The sequence below is a fragment of the Cyrtonyx montezumae genome, unplaced genomic scaffold (genome assembly GCF_038088225.1).
Source record: "Cyrtonyx montezumae isolate F1298 unplaced genomic scaffold, pur_monq_1.0 scaffold_8, whole genome shotgun sequence".
In the NCBI taxonomy this organism is placed as follows: Eukaryota; Metazoa; Chordata; class Aves; order Galliformes; family Odontophoridae; genus Cyrtonyx; species Cyrtonyx montezumae.
Genome location: NW_027072089.1, coordinates 12,355,982 through 12,380,092, shown reverse-complemented (window position 1 = coordinate 12,380,092; position 24,111 = coordinate 12,355,982). Strand labels below are relative to the sequence as shown.

The 24,111-nt window shown below is 41.4% G+C and overlaps 1 protein-coding gene across 1 annotated transcript; it reads left to right on the top strand.

Moving 5' to 3' along the window:
• Positions 1 to 18,022: 18,022 nt before the first annotated feature.
• Positions 18,023 to 23,432, top strand: CCN3 (cellular communication network factor 3). The gene is made up of 4 exons (XM_065753659.1): positions 18,023 to 18,419; positions 18,494 to 18,745; positions 20,772 to 20,980; positions 22,268 to 23,432. The coding sequence occupies exons 1-4, from the start codon at positions 18,023 to 18,025 to the stop codon at positions 22,562 to 22,564; spliced, it is 1,155 nt and encodes a 384-aa protein (XP_065609731.1). The 3' UTR covers positions 22,565 to 23,432.
• The last annotated feature ends 679 nt before the right edge of the window (positions 23,433 to 24,111 follow it).

Below are 24,111 nucleotides of genomic sequence, written 5' to 3'. Positions count from 1 at the left end.
ACAACTGCTAAGATGATTAAGAGAATGGAGCACATCATTTGTGAAGAAAGTCTGAGAAAGCTGGAACTAGGTTGAGAATTTAGATACAAGGAGTCTAAGAGGGAATCTCATCAGTGCACATTAAGTCAGTTGTCCCTAGTGTCAGGGAAAGAGGCAGTGGGCACAAACTGAAACAAAAGAGGTTTCTCCTGAATAACAGGCATGCTTCTGTACTGTGCAGGTGATAAAGCACTGGCACAGTTTGCCCAGAGGCTGTGGGATCTATTCCTTGACGATCTCCAAAAGCCGCCTGGATGTGGCCTTTTGTCTTCTGCTCTGGGTGACCCTGCTTGAGCAGAGGTTGGACCAGATAGACCCAGAGGTCCCTGCCAACCTCAGCCATTCTGTGATCCTGTAATTGCCTGTTGTGGTTGGAACTTACCTCTTATTGTAGTGATAAATTTATGTTCTTTTCTATAGCAGTGTCACTGGGAATGTCTAGTCAGCAATCCACTCCCCATATATGTACTGACACGTCGGGAAACAAGTATAACAGTAAAAATGTCATTCTCATACAGCTGTAATTGTATAGGAATTGTCTTTATACTCCAAAACTTATAATTGTTTCCTTGTTCTTACATTTTTTGAATGGCTGCATTAAAACAATAATGTCTGTTTTATCTGGCTATCATGGCCTGCCTAATCAAAGCCTCCTATCAAGTTTTGATAACTCCTTTGAAATTCTTCTAAGGGATCAATTTCAACAAGGTGGAGTCTGTTTTCATTTGCTTTAATCCTCTGCCAAAAGTGGTGCTTCCACTGTTTTTGTACCAGATTAACTTCTAAAGAAAAAGTACTAGGACAATCAAATTAAAGATATGATAGGAATATTAGTCTTTAAAAAAAGAAAAAGAAAAAAAGCAACCTCTACATAGGCTGACATAAATACATTGGTAAAGTGCATGCTGGACTTTAACATCAACATCCCAATATTGAAGACTTCAGCATTACCTAAGTACAACAACCCTCATCTTCAGTGGTTTCCAATCACTCATTTCCATCAGATTCTATCTACTCCTTCACCTTCATTAAAATGGGTTTTCAGTGCTGGGTTTGTACTGGTGAAGAAGGTGAAGGGCACAGCGAATAGAAAGCTCAGCTAAGAGGCTACAGAGATATGAGAAGCAGAAGAAGCATTTCTCTCCCTGAGAGCTGGCATTAAACTCATAGCATAAGATCAGGTGAGTATATCAGGTCTCCTGACCGCTGAAGCCAAGGGGTTTCTTGGAGTACAGTATCTTTCCAGCCCAGAAGCCTGGAATTTCTCCCACTAGAAACAAAGGAAAAGGGGAGAAAAGTGTGATTATGACACATAACTGAGGCATGCCTGGGATTTGCATATAAGCCAAGGCATGACTGAGATGTACACCACCTGAGCCCGCAGCTTAGGCCTGGCAATGAGGGAGTCATATTACCCTCTCCCTCTTCCTGTTAGTGCACTGGCTTATCAAACAGGTCTCAGAACTATCTTCCACCTAAAAGGAAAATAGCAACCCAGCACTAACTTAAGTTGCTGTTATCTACATAATATAGCTTGAGAGTGAAAGATTAAAAAAAAAATCCTCAATTAGATACATTAAAAAGCTGAGATATAAGGAAAGGTCTTCAAAAACTTTGGTTTTGCATCAACAGAAAGGTTAATGAATCTAGCATAGATTCAGACACTGGAAGGACTATTTTAGCTGACAGAAACAACTTGAAGGAAAATAAGATAAATGCTAAAGGCAGGTGCCAAAATATTTTTAAATGCAGCTTGCGATGGACTTCCTGAAAGGGATTATTTAGTAGAAAAAGAGGCAAGATTTCATCCCTGCCCTTTTTATGGTCCTATTCTAAAGGTTTCCACAACAATACCATAATCTGGTTCTTCAGGCCTGAGAAAAGCTTTTAAATCTGCTCTAACTTTCAGAGCTCTTTTAAATATTTTGGCAATTGGAGCCATCATTACAGATTGGAAGTGTGTTGAAATGATACCTTAGAGACATTTGGCTTTACTTTGCATTCTTACAGAAAGAAACCATTCTGAAGGAAAAAGAGAAAGAATATAAAAAGAACTTTACCATCCTGCTGAGAGTCACTTCACCTACTTTTCCCCTGACCAGACATCCTACTGGAAAAGCATTGCAATGGATATCAGGACTCCAATGGCATCCTTTGAACAGGAAATGGATTCTGGCTTTTTCTTGTCAAATCTTACTTGCTTTTCCTTTGCCATCTTCTGATAATGTCATTATCAAAGATTTCCTTGCACTGAACATATGGATGATGAAAGGTCCATGAGAAGCTTTCTCTTTGGACTGTGTTCATTCACCTGCTGGAGAAAACAAGCAGTTGGGGCTAGGATAACATGAAAGCTCCAGCAGACCGAAAAGGAAATTGATTCATGGGTCAACTCCTACCTAGCTCCAGCTAGCCTGGGGCAGTCTGCACATCCCTGAACCCATAGTGCAGTACACTTCTATGCCATCATGGTCCACAGGGAAAACATTAACTCCTTGATTTGTTACAGGATACTGCTGCATAGCTTGCCTCTAAAGCACTAACGATGGTTTTTACCTTTGTGTTCTCCCCACACTGTACTCACTCCCCTCCCATCAATGACATCAGACTGCCTTCCCTTTGCTCAGAGGCCCCTGAAGGCCGCCATCTCAGACTCAGGTAGGTACTGTGAGATGACACTAATCTGAAGAGCAACATAATGCTGCAGGTTTTAAACATCTTATGTGGTGCACGTTAATAATTATGATGTCCTAGGTCATGCTATGAGACCATCTTGAGGTGGAATAGCACTGTCCAGAAGCTGTATAACAGTTTTCCTTGTAAGACTTCAATTGATTTAAGTCAGTGAGTACTATCATTACCTTATGAGTATCGTGAGAGCAGGAGGAGCTCAAGGTGCCAAGTTTTTAAGTGCTTTGCTCAGGATCAGAGGAAGGCTGGAAAAAGTCAAGATTTTACCCTTAGTATGATGGCTCTGCTCTACACATGTGCTTCCAACCTGATGTAGGAACAAGCCTGCCCCAAATCTGCTAGTTTTGATGGATTTTTTTTTATTAACATCTATGTGTTAAAGCTCAGAGTGCACTTGAAAGAGTGGAGGCTGGCCTGCTATGAAGAAGAAAAAGCAGAGAAGGTCAAAGAATTCAGGAAAGCAATATTTCTGAATGAAATCTCATTAAATGGCTGAATGTCAGTTAGGAAAGAAAAGAAAACGTGAAGAGAGTCATGAAGTTAATAAAACAAAGGGGAGGTGCCTGAATCTCGAGGAGGGGAAAAAAAGCAAGCTAATGAAGATATAAATGTACCTAAGTTAAAGTAGTTAATTAGTTAGGAAACATGATTATGGAGTGTGAATTATAATCTCCACGGTAGTGGGGAAGGAGGCTGTTATTCTCCAGATCAATAAGAAACAGCCTCAAGGCCAAATTCAGTCATTATTTGTAGATCTCTGGGGATATTTTTGCTTCAATTCTACTTTGTGACAATTCTGATATTGGTCTGAATTTTAAAAAATATTCAGATCCTTGTTTTGATGACTTTTATATGGAAAACTTAGACAACTGTATTCCAGTATTCCAACACTGGGCTTTTCCATTTCTTTACCCCTGAACCCTAGACAGGTTTTTTCAGGCTTTTGCCTGCACTGCTTTCATTCCTGTCTGGTTTTTTCTCTGCCAATTGTTTCTTTAGCATAATCAAAGTTTACTTTCTAGGTACTAAGGACCAAGAAGGACTATCTTCAGCAAAATGCGATAGTAAGGCAAATCTGTCCGTGGATATCAGGAGATGTTAGAGCAGATTAACACTCCAGCTGGTGGTTTGCTCATATTAAGCTGTGGATCTCTGAAGCCAAATGAATGTTGTGAACTTTCCACCCATATCACAGTACAGAAACATCTGGGTGAAATAGCATTGAGCTTACTCACAATGAAAACACAGAGGAACACACGCATACCTTCTTGCTCATCTACATGGCTGAAAGTTGAGCTGAAGTGTGAAAAAGATTAAGAAAGCCACTGGTTTTGAAATCTCAGGAGAAATGTTTTTTCACTCCTTCTGCAAGAGAAGTTGAACTGCTTGATGATAAGATGTTGCTCCATTCACATCTAGCATGCTCTAAAATGCTCTAATAGTGTGTATTAATAAGTAAATAAATAAATAGATAAATAGTACACAGAGAGTACACTTTGTAATAAGTAAAAGTCATCATTTGAATTTTCCTGGGCAAGCACCATATCACAAGGTGCAAAGAGCTGTTAGGGCTTCTCAGCTGAAAACCACAGGTCTTCTAGTTGCTTCCTTCTCCTTCCATCCCTGGTCTCTGTTCAGATACTGTTGGTCACAATATCATTCATTGTAGTGGTCTCTTTGATGTGTCTGTTTGTCCTGTAGATGCTGAGTTGTAGCTTTTTCTACATCACAAAATAGTATAAGCCTTCATAAGCTTTATAATCAGCACGATATTTAATATAAATGTAAGACTGGTAATTTTTAATGTAAGGTCAGAATGAAAAATATGGGAGATTAACTATTTCAATTATGATTACCCAATGCAATTCTAAAACTTTTGGTTGAATCTGATGCTCTGACAGGATATTAAAAATCCTGAATTACTTTCACAAAGGATTCAGAGTAGAAGGCAAGAAGTCACATTCTACAGAGAAACAGACATAGTATTTTCAAGAAAAGAAATGAAAATAGATCATTTACACAACAAAGAGCACGTTTGTTTAAAACAAGCTGATATTGCTGAGACAATATTTGGATGTACTCTCATGGCGCAGTATACACATTTTTATCTTCTGTTATGAAACCTGGAGTGATGAATGTCTCACAGAGAATATTTAGCATGAGCACAGGCACTATAACTTCTGCTTTCAGCTTCTACTAATCTGTACCTCCTTATGTCGTAATAAACTTGTTAATTTTACTTAGATTCCAACATGTCACAATCAGAGTTTGTGTTTTCTTCTATACCTGTACCATACCTACCACAAAGTATTACAGGAAGATACAATAATATCTATTTAAAAAACTATTTAACTAATATCTATTACATATTTAATATAAATTACTATTAACTAATAATAATTGTATGTATGGTATCAACAAGTTGCTCCTGCAAAGCAATTTCCAAGACACAAACTATGCTTTTCCAAGACTGTTTTTGAAGATAAGGTTAAAATGCAATAACAGCTGACTACAAGATTGCATTTTTTAAATCAATATATGTCTTTTTTTTCTGCCTTTCTGTAACTCCTCTTTTCCTTTCTCCTGCTTCATCCCTGACCTCCTTTTATTTCTGTTTCCAGTTTATACAAATTTTCCTCTCTTGGCATGAGAAATGGACTTGTGGCCTAGAGACTTTCAAACATACTTCTGTAGCCATGGATTTCACCTAGCCTGCTGTCTGCACTGTATTTAAACTGAAAGGTTATACTGAAGCAAATATTTCTGGAAAATTTTATGAACTAGAAGTACTTTACAACCATTTATAATAGTGTGGCACTGGTACTGAAGGACAAATGGGTCAGGTAGGCAGGATACGCCAGCTGTGTTTGCCAGCCCTGTTAACACCCCTATGAGCTGCTGCAAAGATTAAAGAGCAAAGCAAGCAAATGGAAGGAAATGGAGCAGAGCACAGCTCTGCTTTGCTTTGCTATCCTCCCTTCCTCTCTCCCCATTTTTTGACTTCTACTTCCTCCCAGGAAATTCAAGTTGCGCACAGGTGGCAAGCAACCTGAAAGAACGAGGCTTTTCCTTTCATTAACTAAAGAAGTGAACGGTTATTTATCAAAAGTTTCCACCTTTTTCACTGAGCAAAAGTTTCTTAACTCTTTCTTACTTTTCACCCTTGTCGCTCTTTTAATATTTTCTCTTTCACTTGGATTTATGTTTACTGAAGAACCATCATTCACCAACATCAATAGATACTAAGAACAAGTAGTATGATCCGTTGGCAGATCTGAATTTCCACAATTTTCTGAGAACAAGGAAATCTACCTTCAGATCACTGCTGACAGAGTTAGGAATTACTATTTCATTGAAATAACTACAGCCATGGGATGGCACAGAGAGCAGTTTGATTATCAAAGGGTACAGTTTTCATTCCTGGCTCTGGTGACGCCATCTATACTCTACAGTGGCAATTTTTCACCAACATTACTGCCAAAATATGCACAGTGTAGCAGATGTCATGTTTAGTATACGAGTCATGGGTCTAACACGTCCAACCCAACATCATGTATTGCAGATGAAGGAAGTGGTCAAATCTGGCTAATATTTATTCAAAGATTTCATTCTTACTTTTATTTCTTTGTCTGGTTATTACGTTACTTTTTGTTTTGTTTTTATTTGTAATTGTTCCAATGGAGCAAACGTTAGCATCTAGATTTATTCATGGTCTGGGCATTAAGCAGCCAGTCACTGAAATACACAGTGGGACTCCTGGTCTACAGTTTTATATCCAAGTGTTGTTCGCACGTTGTTGTAAAGGTTCTAGCTGTTTTATTACACAGTTAGTCAAGGGACCTGTTCAGTGTATATGATTATAGCTCAAATGCTGCAAATACCAATACATATGAATATTAGTGCAAGGTGCTCCGGCTTCTTGTAAATTTTCTTGTCAATACTTCACATTGAAAAATCATGAACCAGGAGGAAATGTGAATGTCACTAACGAAAATCAATGCACTTCATTTTCTATGGCATTGGGAATGATTTTCAATCTATTTCCTCAGCTGTGTGGACTCTCAGTAGAGACACTCTCAAGATATTACAAAACTTAACATACAGTAATAATCTAGAAAAAAAATCACATTCATCATTGCTTAATATCTGCTTTTATTTAGCTATGAGCAAACTCAAATGAGATGTTGTTCAATTTCCAACAGAATTTGAGGTCCAGACTGGGCAAAGCGACTTACAGGAATTCATATATGATGAGATAGTCCTATATTTTACCCCACCCACCTCCACAAAAACATCAAGGCTGTAGTGGTTCCAAAACAGGTGGTTATGTGTGTCAAGCACTTAGTCTGTTAGGATACCAATTTCTTTCAGATTAAATTGCTCAGTTCTCACAAGATCCAGTATATTTGCCACACCAGGTGGCTACCACCTGAATAGCCCTTTCCCCTTGGTAAATCCACCCTGGCACTCTCTCCAGCCTTGGCAGAAGCAGCCATTTGAAGTTAGAAACATTGCCCTGAAGCTTCTTGTCACACCACCTTTAGAACCAAACTTCTAAATTAAGTAGCTGGATTGAAATCTCCCCCAGGTAGGCTACACTGTCATCTTCACTACTGCTTTCCATCTGCACAAGTCATAATGGTATGTGCAGCACCATGTGCTACCAACAGCCACTAGGAAAAGTAGTCACGATATATCCTGTAATGACTGTATTTATTTCTTACACTGCCATATGCATTTTTGACTTTCCTGTGCTACTGAAACTTTGCTGTTCTACCGTGCTGTGTCCTCAGAGCATTTAAGACACGCCACACAACCTTCATGGGGAAGTGCCTCCAGAACTCTCCAAAAAGGAGAGGAGATCACAGGAGCACAGCATGAGGCTGAATCCCACCCATGAATGGGGCTTTCTGCTTCCACGGAGAAGTTCTGCTTCTGTTTCAGGACCTCCTGCATTCCTCCCAAATCATTTCTCTGAAGAAAAGACCAAATAGTAATCCTGATTTTAACTGCAGATGTCTGGATCTTCTGCCCATTCCTTGAATTTAGTAATGCTTACTAAAGAAGTGAATGTCACGTTAACCTCGATGAATATTCACGCTGTGTTTATTCTGAATTCAGAAGCAACTGTATCAGCAAGCACTGAAAAAGCGTGCAGGTTTGAATCCATCTTCAGTTTCTATTTCCACAAAAGGGAAAGCAGAGGTAGACATTCTTGGAAGCTTCTAGAAGCACCAAAGAAAATGGAAGAAAATGGAATCGACTGTGTTAAAGCAGTCTCTATAAACAAGTCCCTGAGTCTGATTTATCTATATAAAAAAAGACATGCTACTCTGAACAGACTTTTTCTGCTCTATGAGTTTCAGTAGGAAAATCTGGGCAGAACTTAGACAAACACAGAAGAAAAAAAAAAGAAAAAAAATGGAGCAGATTTACAAGGAATATTGAAAGTATTATATTATTTGAGCTTGGCTAAACAATGACACAATAACATTTTCAAGTCTACAAGTATTTTTAATCTTTATTTTTAAATGCTGTTTTTACAGTGAGGCAGCTTGTAAGTGAAGTGACTATGTAGGCCACTCCTTTTAATACAATATCTCCCTGGCAACAAAAGCAGCAAAAATAGAAAAAGAGATTAGATGAGCGATTGTTTCTTCATCTCTCACGTCTTCGATTCCTTTGCTGGATGGCTGATGCAGTGCTCGGACTCAGTGACTCCTCTGGGTGGGTGAAGCTCGATTCGGTATGTTGCCTTTGGCAAAAATCATTACATGCATCTACAAGGTATGCTATGCTGATATCATATGGCTGTCAAAGGAGAAAAAAATTTCTTTGAAGTGCCAATAGAAGGTCTTGGCTATCACAAGACCAAAACTTCAGTATTTCCTTATGAATATTTTTAAGCTCTAACTTACAGAAACAAGGAGATTTTGGGAAGATCAGACAGTTGATCCAGGAACTATGTCTGGGAATGGTTCCCTGGAAGGGCATTCAGCTTGACAGCCCTGAATATCATTCACGGATGACTCAGCAACACAGAACAGGTGATGGAGAAAACACAGATGCATTATTGACTGAGATAAATGAGAGATGTTCAAAATGGTATGTTTGACTCAAACTGTAAGGTCTTCAAATTTGTTCCAGATAGAAGAAGGGAATACCTTGTGCAGGTGTTCCTGATAACCCCCTGTAGCTATTCTCTGTCCTTGCCCTTCTCACTGGTGTAACACACTCCTCAGACCCCTACCGGAGTTCAGTTACTGCACAGTGGGTCAGTGCTTGATATGGGATACTCCTCTATAGGGAAAAGATTTTCATACTTCTCTGTCTTCACCGGTTAGTAACTTGCTCTGTGAGCAAAAGCTGGTTTTAACCTTAAGAGCCTTAAATGGTAAGAATTACTTCTGAGACTAACTCAACATCTGTGGCACAAAGCAGCAGAGATCACAGGGAGTGCTCAAGCTAGCAGAGTCCAATTTAATTGCCTCTCCTTTGTTTTCACTGGCTTGCACTCTCAGTAGTTTTGAAGCCTCTAGTTCAGATCTCACCCAATTCAAAAACTCTGGAACTGCTCATTCCCAGGGCACACTGTACGTTTTGCTTGTTCTCCCCACATTTTTATTTTTCAGTTATGGCCACAAAAGAATATGACAAAAGCATATTGCAAAATGAAATGAGATCTATAAAATACGTTTCTGTTACTTATGGCCAGATTATTCAGCTCTTGGCAGACACCAACATAGATATGGGAAACAGGCATGAAGATCTAAATCATGCAATTTGCAACAAACCTCACTTGGCAGTGTCAGAAGCTGTCAGCTAGCTGAATCAGCTGGCCATACCCCTTTCTGCATGCTCAAAGAACGGCTGTTCTTTGGAGAGGAAAGAAAGATGGGGAAACCCCACTCAGCTGAGCTAACTTTCTGATGGCAGAACATCAATTTAATCACCATTAGGTTCTTCAAAATGCCAGCCTGTTCTTGCAGATCTTGCTCACACGTATTCCTATTCTGAAAAGCACTCTAAGAGGCAACCATCCAATAATTGTTTTGTCCAGAAAGAGCCCCCAAAATACTGTATGTTCCAAATGATCTGTTCATGTGCCTCTTCTGAACGTCTTGAAATCATAATAAGGTGATATGTTCCTCAAGATTTCATTGGCCATCTGCACCAAAATGAATTTCACTTGGTGAATAACTGAAGGAAAATCTCCCCAGTCCTTTTTGTCCATTATCATCTTAAGCAGTAGAACGGACCGAACTTAGCTGCTTTGTAACATCAGCCTGGTTATTTCAGATACAACACGCAATTATATAAATAGGGTTAGTCAAGTTTTAAATCACATAACATGAGCAAATACACACTATCTCAATTCTTTTGAGAGTAAGCATCAATGACCCATTTCTGGCACATGACTCATTCCCTTTCTTCCCAACACAGCAGAAATTAGCACTAAAGAATGTGAGTATGGGGCACTAAATGCACACAAACATACTGCCCTTCTAAACAAGAATATGCATGAGTACCGAATCCCATAGCATGAAACATCTACCACGGAGTCCTTGTATAAATGCATCATTTTGGTGGCATGCAGTACAACCTCTGGGTTACCTCCAGAACTTTGTTCAGTAACATCCCCTATCATCCTCAAAATAATAGTTTTTGTGACATAAGAGTAGAGAGTAATTGTAGAGAGAATCCCATAGCATGAAGAATTAAATATAGATTTGCACACACAGAGCATCTGCTCTAAGGAATGATATCCCCAAGCTGTGTGGATGTGTGTTGTTCCTACATTTGCAATAGTATGGATATCATATTTGTACTTCACTTGTTTTCTTTTCCAGAAATCTCAGCCCACATGAACCCACAGCATATAGCTTTTTCAAAATTAGAATAAACTGTAAATGAGAAAATAGCAGAAGTTTTCTTAAGAACCTAAGATTCTTAGGTGAGCTGGCAATATGTGCTTGCAGATCAGAAAGCCAACCATATCCTGGGTGGCATCAAGAGAAGCATGACCAGCAGATCAAGAGAGGTGATTCTGCCCCTCTGCTCTGCTCTCATGATACCCCACCTGGAGTACTGAGTCCAGTTCTGGGGCCCACAGCACAAGAAGGATATGAGCTATTGGAACAAGCCCAGAGGAGGGCCACAAAGATGACCAGAGGGATGGAGCATCTCCACTACGAGGACAGGCTACAAGATGGGGCTCTTCAGCCTGGAAAAAGAGAAGGTTTTAGGGGAATCTTATAGTGGCCTTCCAGTGCCTGAAGGGGGCCTACAGGAAAGCTGGAGAGGTACTTTTAAAGGGGATGTAGCAACAGGACTAGGGGAAATGGAAGAGAGTACATTTAGACTAGATATTAGGAAGAAATCCTTCATTGTGAGAGTGATGAGACACTGGAACATGATGCCCAGAGAGGTTGTGGATGCCAACTCCCTGGAGACATTCAGGCTCCAGGTTGGATGGGGCTTTGAGCAACGTGATCTAGTGGGGTTTGTCCCTGCCTATAGAAAGGGGGTTGGAACTTGATGGATTAAAGATCCCTTCCAACTCAAACCATTCTGATTCTATGATTCCACTTGCACAGTGCACAGCACCCCTGAACTACCACACCCAGCACCTATTGCTGTATTACGGGCCATGGTTTAGTGGGGAAGTACTGGTGGTAGGTGAGCAGTTGGACTGGATGATCTTGGAGGTCTTTTCCAATCTTGGTGATCCTATGATTCTATCATTCATCTTGTTTTCCAAAATAACACAGACATATGTAGCAATTTCACCTGGTGACTTGTGCTGTAAGAATTCCCAGCATGTCCACAGCTAAAATAGGTCTGGTAGAAAGAAATCAAGGCATCTTCTTTGGTGCAATCTGAAGGCTGGATTAATCTGGAACATTTTGTGAGTCTCTTTGGCGTACATAAAAGTGTCTGAATCAAAAGCAAAGATGCAAGTCTCCGTCCCCACATAATTCATTCTGATGTTTTCTAAATTATGTTTCAATTTCATAAGAAATATTATTTCATTCCAAAGTTTTCTTCAATTGTATCTAAAAATAATTTTAAAAAGATAAATCTCTAAAATAAAGGTATTTTGCTTCCAATACATTTTTTTCCAAATTTCTAATTTGGCAAAACTGTTGTTTTGTAGGTTATTTTTTCAGTAAAGCAGGCATATCTCAAAATAAATAAATAAATAAATAAAACAATCCAAATCACAGTCACTTACACAATTCTTAGGTATTGCAAAACAGATCATATTGTTTCATAGGCTAAACAGAATTGCAAAATACCACACAAAAAACACTGTACTGAACAAAAAGTAGACAAATGCTTCTATAGTAGGAAGTAGTAGGAAGAATAAATTATACTCCATTTCAAAGCAACCATGACTACATCTCAGGGATTGGTTTTGAAAAATTTGTTGTCAGAAAAATAATTACACCTTTAATCCTACTTAAGAGAATGAACCAGCTAACAGTGTTAAACACTGAGCAAACCAACTGCTTTTTCAGTTCTCTCTGTTCTGGAGAGAAGAGTCATCAGCTCACTGTATGTACTAGTGAGGAAGATTTAACAGCCTAGATATTCAACAAGAGCATAAAGGATTGTATTGGCCTCCACCAGTTCACCATACCTTCATCATCCATTTCATGATATGTAGCTTGCTCTGTAAGCAATGTGTCCTATTTATTTCCATGGAAATCATAATAGACACAAAGAACACAATTACACTGTTTGATTATAAAATCACTATTCAAACGCCAATGAATGTTAACAGGTGCCATTTTTTCTGCATGCAGGAATTCAGTGACACACCCGTGCTTCATATGCCCTTCCATGTCAGGCACCATTTTGTCAGACTGCCCCTCTGCTGCCATCTGTCACACAGCAACAAACTATAGCAGAATGCTGGTGCAAAGGCTCAACTTCTACTGCTGCCTCTGACATCGTGGGCCAACATAATAAAATTGGAGATATTACTTTCAGAGCAGCCCTGCAACAGGATTATCAGGAAACTGCTTCAACATGAACAGATGTCTTTAGAAATGGATTGCTTTACTCACGGTGAACTATTATTTCTCCTTTGATAATTTTCATGCTGACCAGACCATGAGGGCTTTTTTTTATTATTGCACCATCTTCCTTCGCAGAATCTTTCCAGTGGGCTATTCTGCGTATCTTCTGGGTATCAATGTTACCCATTAGATTCTACAAAAAAGGATCGATCTGTCTGTCTATCTATCTATCTATCTATCTATCTATCTATCTATCTATCTATCTATCTATCTATCTATCTATCTTCATCTCTTCTATGAACGCAGCTCTTTTGCTTAAAGGTAACAGGAATTTTACTATATATAGGAAATATTGAGTCTTGATAAAATGTTGAAGGGATTGCTTATCAAATTGTGTACCTCTTCATAGGTAGAAATCTTCTCACAGTTTTCTCAATAGTTTGATGAGAAAGAGTTGTTAAGACTGACATCAGAAATAATACCACCAGCATCTAATACGTGCAGCGTAGTTACCACCTTCAGTCACACCATTCATTAAAGCTCCAAATATTGAACATAAACTCAAAAGTACAGTTAAATATTTGGGTTTGGACAGCTCTTCATGCAGTGTGTATGGAAATCAAGGAGGGAGCAGGCTAAACTCCCATGAAGTCAGTCTACCAAACTCCTCACTAGTCATGCAGACTAGCCATACAGAGACAAATGTCGGAAATTCCACTTGGACAGATCTCTCCTGAAACACAATGACTGTGGTATGCACCTTGAAGCATACTGTAGGAAGGAAGAGCTGATTTGAAGTGGTTTAGGTACCCACCCAGGCAAGTGAGCAACAGAGTTAACATCTAACAAATCTTCTTCCAGCATTTCTATCGGCTCAGACTGATAGGGCTCTTTTAGTTACAGCAGATCCATTTGTGGCTGAAGAACCTCTTTACACTGCTGCCATGTTTAGGGAGGAAACAAGGCGCAGGTAGCAAGTTTATTACCAAGCCTGCTGGTTTGCTGTTAGTGTGTCAAGTGCAGTGTGAATGGAAAACTGATAACACTGATAATATGAATTTGCTGTGGTGTCTATATGTATAGTTTTTCCATTTTAACATCATTGAACATTCACAGCCTGAAAGCATGTTAGGAATTTAAAGCTGTCATCTAAATGGAGAACTAGCTAAAATACAAAATTATGGTATTTTCAAGAAAAATATAGCAATTGTAAATGTAAAAATTTGTGTTGTAAATGTAAAAATTCTGTGCAACTGGGTTTTGTGAAGCCAGGAAGCTAGACAGGTGGCTAGCTTTGAAAAGAGGGATGTTGCCGTGATTTCTTTAATGTTTTTAAGGCTACATGCTTAGATGCTTCTGGAAAGGAATATGATCAGTAATCAGAAATTCTCTAAGAGTCAAGCCAGTACTATTTGTCACCTCTGCTTCCAGCCTGGTGGTTGTGTTGGTGTTAAAACATCCATAAACCATCAGGTGTTGTAGAAGTAAACAGATTGGGTGAAAGTGATATATTTAGCATTGCTAGATCTGTGGTGAAATGTCATATCCAGAGAACCATGCCAGAGATTTAGCACAAGGAAGACATGGAAATCCAGAGTGAGAAATCTTCGCCTGCAAAGGCTGATAGTGGCCACTGTGGGATATCATAGCTGTAGCTGGGTTTGAACACACATCCTCTGTACAAAAGCAGAAGGCTGTACTCCTTCCAGAAAGAAAAGACATCTGAAAAGAATGGTGTCTTGACAGTGTTTAAGTACAACACATTACTTCGCTTGCTTAAGCATTTACAGCAATAGAAGCTGAATTTTAGAGTTAAGATTAGGAAACACTTCAGCATGTGCTCTGCACAGCCCCTACATAGTGATTTACATACCCATGTGTGTTATATCCCTAACAGAAACTGCAAATTACCAGCCTGTTTTCCTTTTACTAGGTATCATGCAAGACTCTCCTAGCTGGCGACCTTGGCTCAGGAAAGCCATTAAGTTTATTCTTAGAGTTGGAACTCTATTGCTGGACTCTGCTCCTGGACTCACACTTCTCAACGCTGTGCATCAGCTGTATCTCCCTGCAAAATGGTTGATTCCTTTACATATTAGGAGGAATTACTCTTTGCAATAACCATAGCCAGGGTGGCAAACCAGATATTAACCCACTTCAATACAGTCACATAAAAAAGCAAACCCAAAGAAACTAGACCATTCATTCATATCTGCTAGTTTTAAAGCATGAGTAAGTGCTATTCATTGTCAGCTGAGCCAGCAGCATACCCCTCCACCTCAACATTATTTTGCCCTCTGAAGAATATTAACAAAGAGTACTTTCATGTGATAAGAAAATTATGTCACCCTCAAAAAAGTTGTAAAACAAGTACAGACAAAAAAGAATCACATTAGAAAGATGAAGCAGCATCTTAGAACAGGTAATTCCAATGGACTCCAAATTAAACACGCTTCGGAAGGGCAGAAATGTCTGGAAAAAAAAAGTGTTTGGCTCTACTGCACTAAACTGCAGCATCACCCTACTTTTACAACTGATATTTTATAAGAGCACAGGATGTTAACAAATTTATTAAATGTACATAAAACTGTTAATTTTTCAGAATTAAGTATGCTAGTAAATATTCTCCTTTTCGTTTTTAACACTCTCTAAAGTTTTATGTGGTGCAACCTTTCTGTAGACCAGAAGATACTTAGGAGTGAAGTAATCTCATTTAAAGGGAAGGTAACTTTCAGTGGCTGTGGATGATTATTGGCACTGAAAACCTCATCACATGAACAGGCAAAAACAGATCTTGTATGTGCCCTTCTGGCTTACAGCCCTGCTCCTGGGAAAACTCCAGGAGAAGCAATGCTTCTTTTTAGCAAAACTTAATGCTTGGCCAAGAGCATCAGTGATTCTGTTCACAAGCAAGGTACTGTAAAAAGTGGCTATGCACTAACTGCTTAAATCAGAAGTGGTAGGCAAAAAGCAAGGGAAAAAAAGAGAAGAGATAAGCAAGCTGAAATGACCTGTGCAGCTCTGGATAACTGAAATAACCTCAAACCCTTACCCACGCTGTTAATCAGCACTGAGCAGTCCTCTGTTCCCCTTAGCTGGCTCTGCTGTTTAGGAGTAAGAACATGAATGGTCAACGTGTGACTTGTTTCTGTGCTGGAGAAGTCTGATGTTCTCAGGGACAACAGGCTGCTCCAGAAACCATGGCTGTTGCCACGTAGCATCAGGGAAGGAATTGTAAGTCTTGTCCAAAAACAAAACTTGCATCTGACGATTGCTGGTTCTCTGCTGAGTATTACTTTGGCTTAGAGCTACATCAGCCTTGGAAGTTCATGTGTACCACTTGTGTTATGTCTTAAGCTGAAAAGGCATCCTGTTTTCACTGATCTGCCCACAACTTGTTTGTTTTTCAAATATTTTCTCTTTAACATGCCATGACAGAATCTGTTGCCTATGATCTGCCTTAGACAAGTGGGGATAGAGAACATCTGTAACCTAGAAAGACCCAAGGCTACCACAGGCAGAAGACAATTCCTGACAAGACACATTAACAGATGTAGTTTCCCATAGAATCACAGAATGGCTTAGGTTGGAAGGGACATTAAAACATTAAAAGCATTGAGTTCCCTGTTGTGGGCAGAGCTGCCACCCACCATATCAGGCTGCTCAGGACCCCATTCAGCTTGGCTTTGTACAGGAATGGAGGCACCCACAGCTTCTCTGGGCAGCTGTGCCTCAACATTCTTCGAGTAAAGATTTTTTTCCTAAAGTCAAACGAAAATTTCTATTCTTTTAGTTTAAAGCCACCCCCCTTGTCCTTTCACTATCAGACCATGTAAAAAGGAAGTACCCATCCTGTCTATAAGCTCCCTTCAAGTACTGGAAGGCTGCAGTGAGGTCTTCCCAGAGCCTTCCCTTCTCCAACTTAAACAAGCCCATCTCTCTCTGCCTTTCTTCATAGTAGAGGTGCTCCAGCCCTCTGATCAACTCTGTGGCTCTCCCCTAGATCGTCTCCAACAGCTTCACAACAGTTTCTGTGCTGGAGGCCCCAGGCCTGAATGCAGCACTCCAGATGGAGCCTCATGAGGGCAGAGCAGACACGATCACCATTTTCTCCCTGCTGCCACTCTGGTGCAGCCCAGGATGCTGTTGGTCTTCTAGGCTGCAAACACACACCACTGGCTTGTTTCCAGCTTTTCATCCACTAGGACCTCCAAGTCCTTCTCCACAGAGCTGCTCTCAATGAAATTTATTGGTGAGAGGTGTCACCCTATAATGTTGTCCCTTCATGGGGCACACTGGTGGCTCTGGCCCACACGTGCAGGTCCCCACTCAATGTGGGGAGCCAAGTGGGCCTTGGCCTCTGCAGTCATGTCCTGAGGAAAGGAAAAGGATCTGAGTGTTAGCTGACAGCCTGACTGCTGAACATGAGTCAGCAGTGTGCTCAGGTAGCCAAGAAGGCCAGTGGCATCCTGGCTTGTATCAGAAACAGTGCAGCCAGCAGGAGCAGGGAAGTGATCATCCCTCTGTACTGGTGAAGCCGTGCCTTGAGTGTTGTGTTCACTTTGGGCCCCTCACTACAAGAAAGACATCGAGGCTCTGGAGCGTCTCCAGAGAATGGCAGCAAAGCTGTGAGGAGTATGGAGCACAAATTGTATGGGGAGCAGCTGAGGGAGCTGGGATTGTGCAAGGACGAGAAGAGGAGGCTCAGGGGAGACCTTATTGCTCCCTACAACTGCCAGAACGGAGGTTGTGGTGAGGTGGGGGTCAGCCTCTGCTCCCAAGTAACCAGAGATAGGAAGAATGGAAATGGCCTTAAGTTATGCCATTATTAAGTTATGGGGAGTTTCAGTTTGGATATCAGGAACACTTTTTTCTCTGAAGGAGTGGTGAGGTGCTGGCACGGGGAGGTGGTGGAGTCACCTTCCCGGGGGGTGTTCGGGAAACGCGTGGACGTGGCACTGAGGCTTAGTGGGCATGATGGGTTGACGTTTGGACTTGGTGCTCTTAGTGGTCTTTGCAGCTTTAACGATCCTATGCTCCTACGATCCTAAAGCCGGGCTCGGCCGTGCCGGGCAGGTGGCGGAGCATAGCGGGGAGCGGAGCACACCGCCCTGCCCGGCTGCAGCTCCCCGCCTCCGTCCCACGCTGCCGGTGGTGGGGCGGGGGGTGTGTGTTGGGGGGGGGGGGGGTCCGCCGGTTTCTATATAAGTGGCCTCAATGGCTCTGCCGGCAGAAGCGAGCGGCGCGGCGGGGAGGCGGCCGGGACCATGGAGACGGGCGGCGGGCACGGCCTGCCCGTCCTGCTGCTGCTGCTGCTCCTCCTCCGGCCGTGCGAGGCAAGTGCGGGGGGGGGGGGGGGGCACGGGGCACGGGGTAGAGGGAGCCGGCGTCCGGACCGTGACCCGGAGCCCCTCGGGGCCGCTCTGTCCCCGCAGGTGAGCGGGCGGGAGGCGGCGTGTCCCCGGCCCTGCGCCGGGCTCTGCCCCGCGGAGCCGCCGCGCTGCGCCCCGGGAGTGCCCGCCGTGCTGGACGGCTGCGGCTGCTGCCTGGTGTGCGCCCGGCAGCGCGGAGAGAGCTGCTCCCCGCTGCTGCCCTGCGACGAGAGCGGCGGCCTCTACTGCGACCGCGGCCCCGAGGACGGCGGCGGAGCCGGCATCTGCATGGGTAGGTGCGGAGGGACGGCTGGGGCGGGAGACGGTTGACCTCTCCCGCTGAAATCCGTTCGCTTTCCTCGCCAGTGCTGGAAGGGGACAACTGCGTGTTCGATGGGATGATTTACCGAAACGGGGAGACGTTCCAGCCCAGCTGCAAGTACCAGTGCACCTGCCGAGACGGGCAGATCGGCTGCCTGCCCCGCTGCAACCTGGGCCTGCTGCTCCCCGGGCCAGACTGCCCCTTCCCGAGGAAGATCGAAGTCCCCGGAGAGTGCTGTGAGAAGTGGGTCTGTGAGCCCAGGGATGAAGTGCTCCTGGGAGGCTTTGCTATGGCCGGTGAGGAACTAAAACTCATGATCACAGCTGTTAGGAGGAGAAGGCGATGTGCTGGAAGTATCCCTGGGGTTGCAAAGTCTAAGACGCGGCTGCTTTTTGCCGTTTTCTCTTGTTGTTTTGTTTTTCTTATTTCTCATCTAGAGTGACCAGTAAGTGCACCGCTGGTTATGAAGAAAGGCAGAGGTTGACAGGTAAACGATGCTCAGAGGATGCATGTGCATCACTGTTTTAAAATATAGAATCATAGAATCACTTGGTTTGGAAGGTACCTTTAATCTCCCCTGCAATGAACTGGGACACCTACATCTAGATCAGTTAGCCTGAGTTAGTTTCCAGTTCTGGAATTGCCATTTATCTGGTGCAGGGTACTTCTGTGAGTGGAACAAGATCATAATCCTCCAAACATTATTTTCCCCTCAGAATTAAAACTGTAGTCTTGCTCTGCAAGAATATCTTACATCATAATACCAACGTTACAGCTTAGTCTGCAAAAGACCGTTTCCCCCCCCAAATTCCCCAGCTATTACAAGTAGTCAGCACGGAAGCTTAAATGCCAGCAAATTCCTGTCTGTCTGTGCTAGAGCTCTCATCATTATTGTTGGCATTAAAAGCATTATGAACTACTTGGAGAAGCAGTAGTTACAAGTGGATCTGGAAAAAATTGCCATTCCAAAACACAGAACTCATCAAATGCTTTTATAACTTAAATCAATTAAGCTACATAATATTTTTGCCTATTTTCTTTCTGAATTATGCCTCCCTCCTCTTCAAAAGGAGTCTATCAGTTCAACATGAATTTTCATAAGCTACTTTTACTGAGATTTGAGGGCACTGCATTCTCTTCCAGTCACTGCTCTTTGTGCTGTTAAGCAGTTACTTACGCTGAAACTCAGCTAATCCATTTGAAAAAGCATTAAAGAAGGATTCAGGAAGAAAAGCTCTAGTGACTTCAGAGTGCTACAGTGAGTCAGATGTAAGGCACATAGGGTATAAATGAAAAGCTTGCCATCTTTCCACTGTCTTTCATTTTCTTTGATTTTTATTTTTATATATTTCTTTTTATAGTCACAGGCAAATGATAGAATGGCTTGGATTGGAAAGGACCTTAAAGATCATGTAGTTCCAGCATCCTCTGCTGTGGGGAGGGTTGCCAACCAGTACATGAGGCACTGAGTCTGGTCCTAGATCAAATACCTAGAGATTGATTATCTGGATTCTTTCGTGTCAATGGCCACTCATCATAGGAGGCCACGTTTTTTGGAGCTTTACCTTGCAAAAGATGAAAATACATTCGTAGAGGAGCTTAACACCCGAAGCTGTGGGAATGACACAGGAAGATTCATGTGACTAGCTCGGTCATGCTGCCTCATTCTCTTTACTACTGTGATAACAACCGAACCGAACTACAGTTAGCAGTGTTTGCAGAATGGAGCTTAACACATCCACGAGGGCAGAACAGTGATCAGAGCTGGCAACTAGGAATTTCCCTCCCACCTTCCCTTTCTCCTCTCCTCCCTCCTTCCTTCCCATCATAGTCTGTCAATAACTGACAAAGTTGAGTGACTTTATGACTGCGGGAGTTAAAGCACTTTACTTCCCTGCTGTTTATTAGTTTAGATAAAGCATATGACCTCTTAAATCATACTTAATATAAATATTCTTGTGACAGCTTTAGAACAAATTTGTGACGTATTTCCTTTGGAAAGAAAGAAGACTAAGTAGTTGTTGAAGTAGCGCTTGGAAGTATTTAAAAATTGATAATAATTCTTAGAATTATGTACTCAAATGTACTGAAACTAAACTAACAACTTTGCTGATAATGATGACCTACACCTTTACACTGACCTTTAGATGTGGGAAGTAGGCATCCAGGACAGCTGAACAGGCAGACTGTAGTTCCTAAAGTACGAGTCTTAGACCTGTCTGTGTTTCATGTTTCATCCCAGATGTGGTGGAGATCAATTAGATACTGTTCTTTCTGTTAAGTTTTTCTTAATAGTGAAGTTCTGCAGTGTCTTGTTTGCAGCATACAGACAGGAGGCCACGCTCGGGATCGACGTGTCTGATTCAAGTGCCAATTGTATCGAACAGACAACGGAGTGGAGCGCCTGTTCCAAAAGCTGCGGAATGGGCTTTTCTACCCGTGTTACCAACAGAAATCAGCAGTGTGAGATGGTGAAGCAGACACGGCTTTGCATGATGAGACCTTGTGAAAATGAAGAGCCATCAGATAAGGTATGCCCTGAGCAGTGACGAGAGCAGCATCTCTTCAGCTGTATTTCCAAGGTGGCACTTCGTCAATCTAAAATACTCTAGACACAAGTGTATATGTATTTTAGCATATCTGCAGCAAACTCTTTGTTTTTCCAAAGCATTACATTTGTCATGTATGCTCAACAGCTCTATGCTGCACATTGTATGAGGTGTGAGAGATCAAACACACTGCGTACGCAGAGTGGATACGTCATATTTCTAGTCTGCTGAGCATTGTAGAAGTGCAGAGAAATGTGTGAATCTACTTGGGTAAACTAAATCTTTTCTTAATCCTTTTGATGTTTTGCCAAAAGCAAACCCAACACTGGCACTTAAGCAGTAATAAATAAGTTTCTAAGAGAGCTGATTTCAGCTCCTTCTAGACGTTATACAAGTTTTGCTGTCAGTGAGAATAATGTAGGTAGGGAAGAGGACCATTTGTTTTGTAACGTTCTTGTGTTGGAAAGCATTGCTAAGACCTTTGCTGAATTCCCTGTGCAGTTTTGAATCCTGTGTTTGGAGAAGGATCTAAGACATTTGGAAAGAACTGGGGAAATTAACAGGAATGGTCAGAGGTCTAGAAAATCTGTTCTAAAGAAAATTTGCACTTTTACTGCAAGCCAGGGAAATGATGCAAGTTTTCATAACTGTGCTGAGATATTGCAGCTTGTTATGACTCTGTGGGAGATATGTTGAGATTTGGTGAGTTTAGTCTGCACAAAATTGGAGAGAATGAAAACCTTCCAAGCAGTAAGCATAGTGAACCATTAGGATTGTCCAGTGAAGGCTTCCTAGGATGGGTTAGACAAGCATCTGTTAAGAGTAACGTGGATAAAACTGGTTCTGCCTTGGGTCACAACAATTGAGCAGTACTTCTGTTTTAGCCTTCTTTTCCTGAATTTAGTTCTGTAACTTGCTTGTTTGTCTTCCTGTTTCTCTCGTATGGAACTACAGTTGCTTGAGAAGTTTTCCATTAGGGTAGAGTTTCATAATGAATGTCAGCTTGTCTTGTCTCAGTTGAGAAAACAAAGCTTTAACTATTGGTCATTTGTTACTATCTTAATGACATACTGGTGTTGAGGAGAAATTCTGCAGGAGTGAGAACTGGTAAGAAACTACTGATGTAGCTGCAATGTATTACTGGAGTAGACCTAGCAAAGGCAGCAAATGGAAGCTTTTGGAGTAGACCTATATCCTTGCAAGTCAATTTTTAACTGCTTTCTTCTTCTATGCAGTGATATCTCTAATATATTTTCTTATTTCTCTTAGAAAGGAAAAAAATGTATCCGAACAAAGAAGTCCTTGAAAGCTGTTCGTTTTGAATACAAGAACTGCACGAGTGTGCAGACTTACAGACCTCGTTACTGTGGCCTCTGCAACGATGGGCGATGCTGTACCCCACACAACACCAAAACGATTCAAGTTGAGTTCCGTTGTCCTCAGGGCAAATTCCTAAAAAAGCCAATGATGTTGATTAATACCTGTGTCTGTCACGGTAACTGTCCTCAGAGTAACAATGCTTTCTTCCAGCCATTAGATCCCATGTCTAGCGAAGCAAAAATATGAAATGTATAGTTTAGGTGGCCCATAAGGTATGTAGTTTGTACAAAACTTGACCCACAATCAGGTGAATGTAACGATTGCATGTGTAAAACATCTGAGATTATTTCAAAACAGTCTGAGTGCCTTTTCTCCTGTACTTTGCTGAATACCTCATGACATTTCACCCCTCCAGATGTCTTTTATTCACTTGAAGGAGATTTTGTACCTTGGACAGAGCCTTCTTTTTCTTGACAGTGGCATAACAATTTAGAAGTCAACAGCTGATCTTTCTCCCTGAGTTTGGGGACTGTGCCACAGTTTTCAGTAGCCACAAGACTGGGCTTTTTAATAATGGATTCCTTGGGGAATGCATGATAGTATGTCACAAAAGCTTCCAAGCTCTTACCTTCACTTTGCATAATGTGTACAGCATAGCCTTCTTCTTTCTGTTCTAGTTAAATTCTTTCTGATAACTGTAAAAATCATACTGATGAGAGTGTGGAGTTCTTGTGGTTTATTAAATACCTTCAGTCTGTACTTCTTGACTTTCTCTGACGGATTAGTTTGCACATAGCCTCAGAAATGACATAGCTAAGATCTCTTATTTTGAAGTGTAGGAGATTGATAGCTGGTAACCATAAATTTGTCTTTTGTAGCTTTATTAGCAGCTTTATTAGCAGCCTAATCCAAACTCGCTGAAGTGACTTAGGAGAATTTGGCTCCAACCAATGGGTGTCTGTAGATATAAGTATTTGTATGCAAAAATAAAACTTCTGTAAATTCCTTTAAAATACTAACTGTATCAGATGGTGCTTCACTTATTAGAAACACATTTATGTAAATAGAAACTGTATATATTGTAATATAACTTAATTAGGTAAATAAACTCTAAGTGATCAAAAATATTTTTTCCTAGAATGGTTTAATTTCTTTTTCTAAAAGCATAGATTATAGTGGCTAAAACTAATGGGAGGTTAAAGGGTCTGCCAACTCCAAATATGAAAACACCCAATCTTGTGATGCTCTTTGTGTACCTCTTCCTAATCTGTGCACTAACAGGTGTGCAATAACTTGGTTCAAGAAAGGATAAACAACTTGTGAGGAGCGCATTAGAGGGTGTGTTGGGTTCTTTTTATAGCAAGTTAACCTGGGAGACAGAGTGACATTAACAAATGTTGTGATGCAGCCTGCCATGGGGGGTAGTGGTGGTATAAAGGAAAATCTATGTGACTTGGAGCTTTCTTGTAAAGTATTAAGCAAAATATTTAGCTTCATCTTGTTGCATCTTGCCTGACAAATTGGCCCATGAACTTGATACCCAGAGGATACAGAGCCTGAAGGTGGTAGTTTCACCTAGTGCAGTGTGCAAACAAGTCCTAAGTGCAATTGTGCAGACATACAGACTTTGAGGTCAAGCATAATTTGCTATGAGTGTAAGAGGTAGCAGTGTTTATGCCACAGCCATGAACTTGACCATGCAGGTATGTGGTAGGGAACAGTTCTGTTGCCCTCTTATATCTTTGGTCCTCCCCTGGACTCTTGCATGGCTTTCCTCAGTAACTGCACCAGTG

Coding starts and splice junctions, on each gene's coding strand:
- CCN3 (XM_065753659.1), top strand. CDS start 18,023: ATGGAGACGGGCGGCGGGCACGGCCTGCCCGTCCTGCTGCTGCTGCTG. Junction 18,746..20,771: donor GGGAGGCTTTGCTATGGCCG/GTGAGGAACTAA, acceptor TCTTGTTTGCAG/CATACAGACAGGAGGCCACG. Junction 20,981..22,267: donor ATGAAGAGCCATCAGATAAG/GTATGCCCTGAG, acceptor TATTTCTCTTAG/AAAGGAAAAAAATGTATCCG.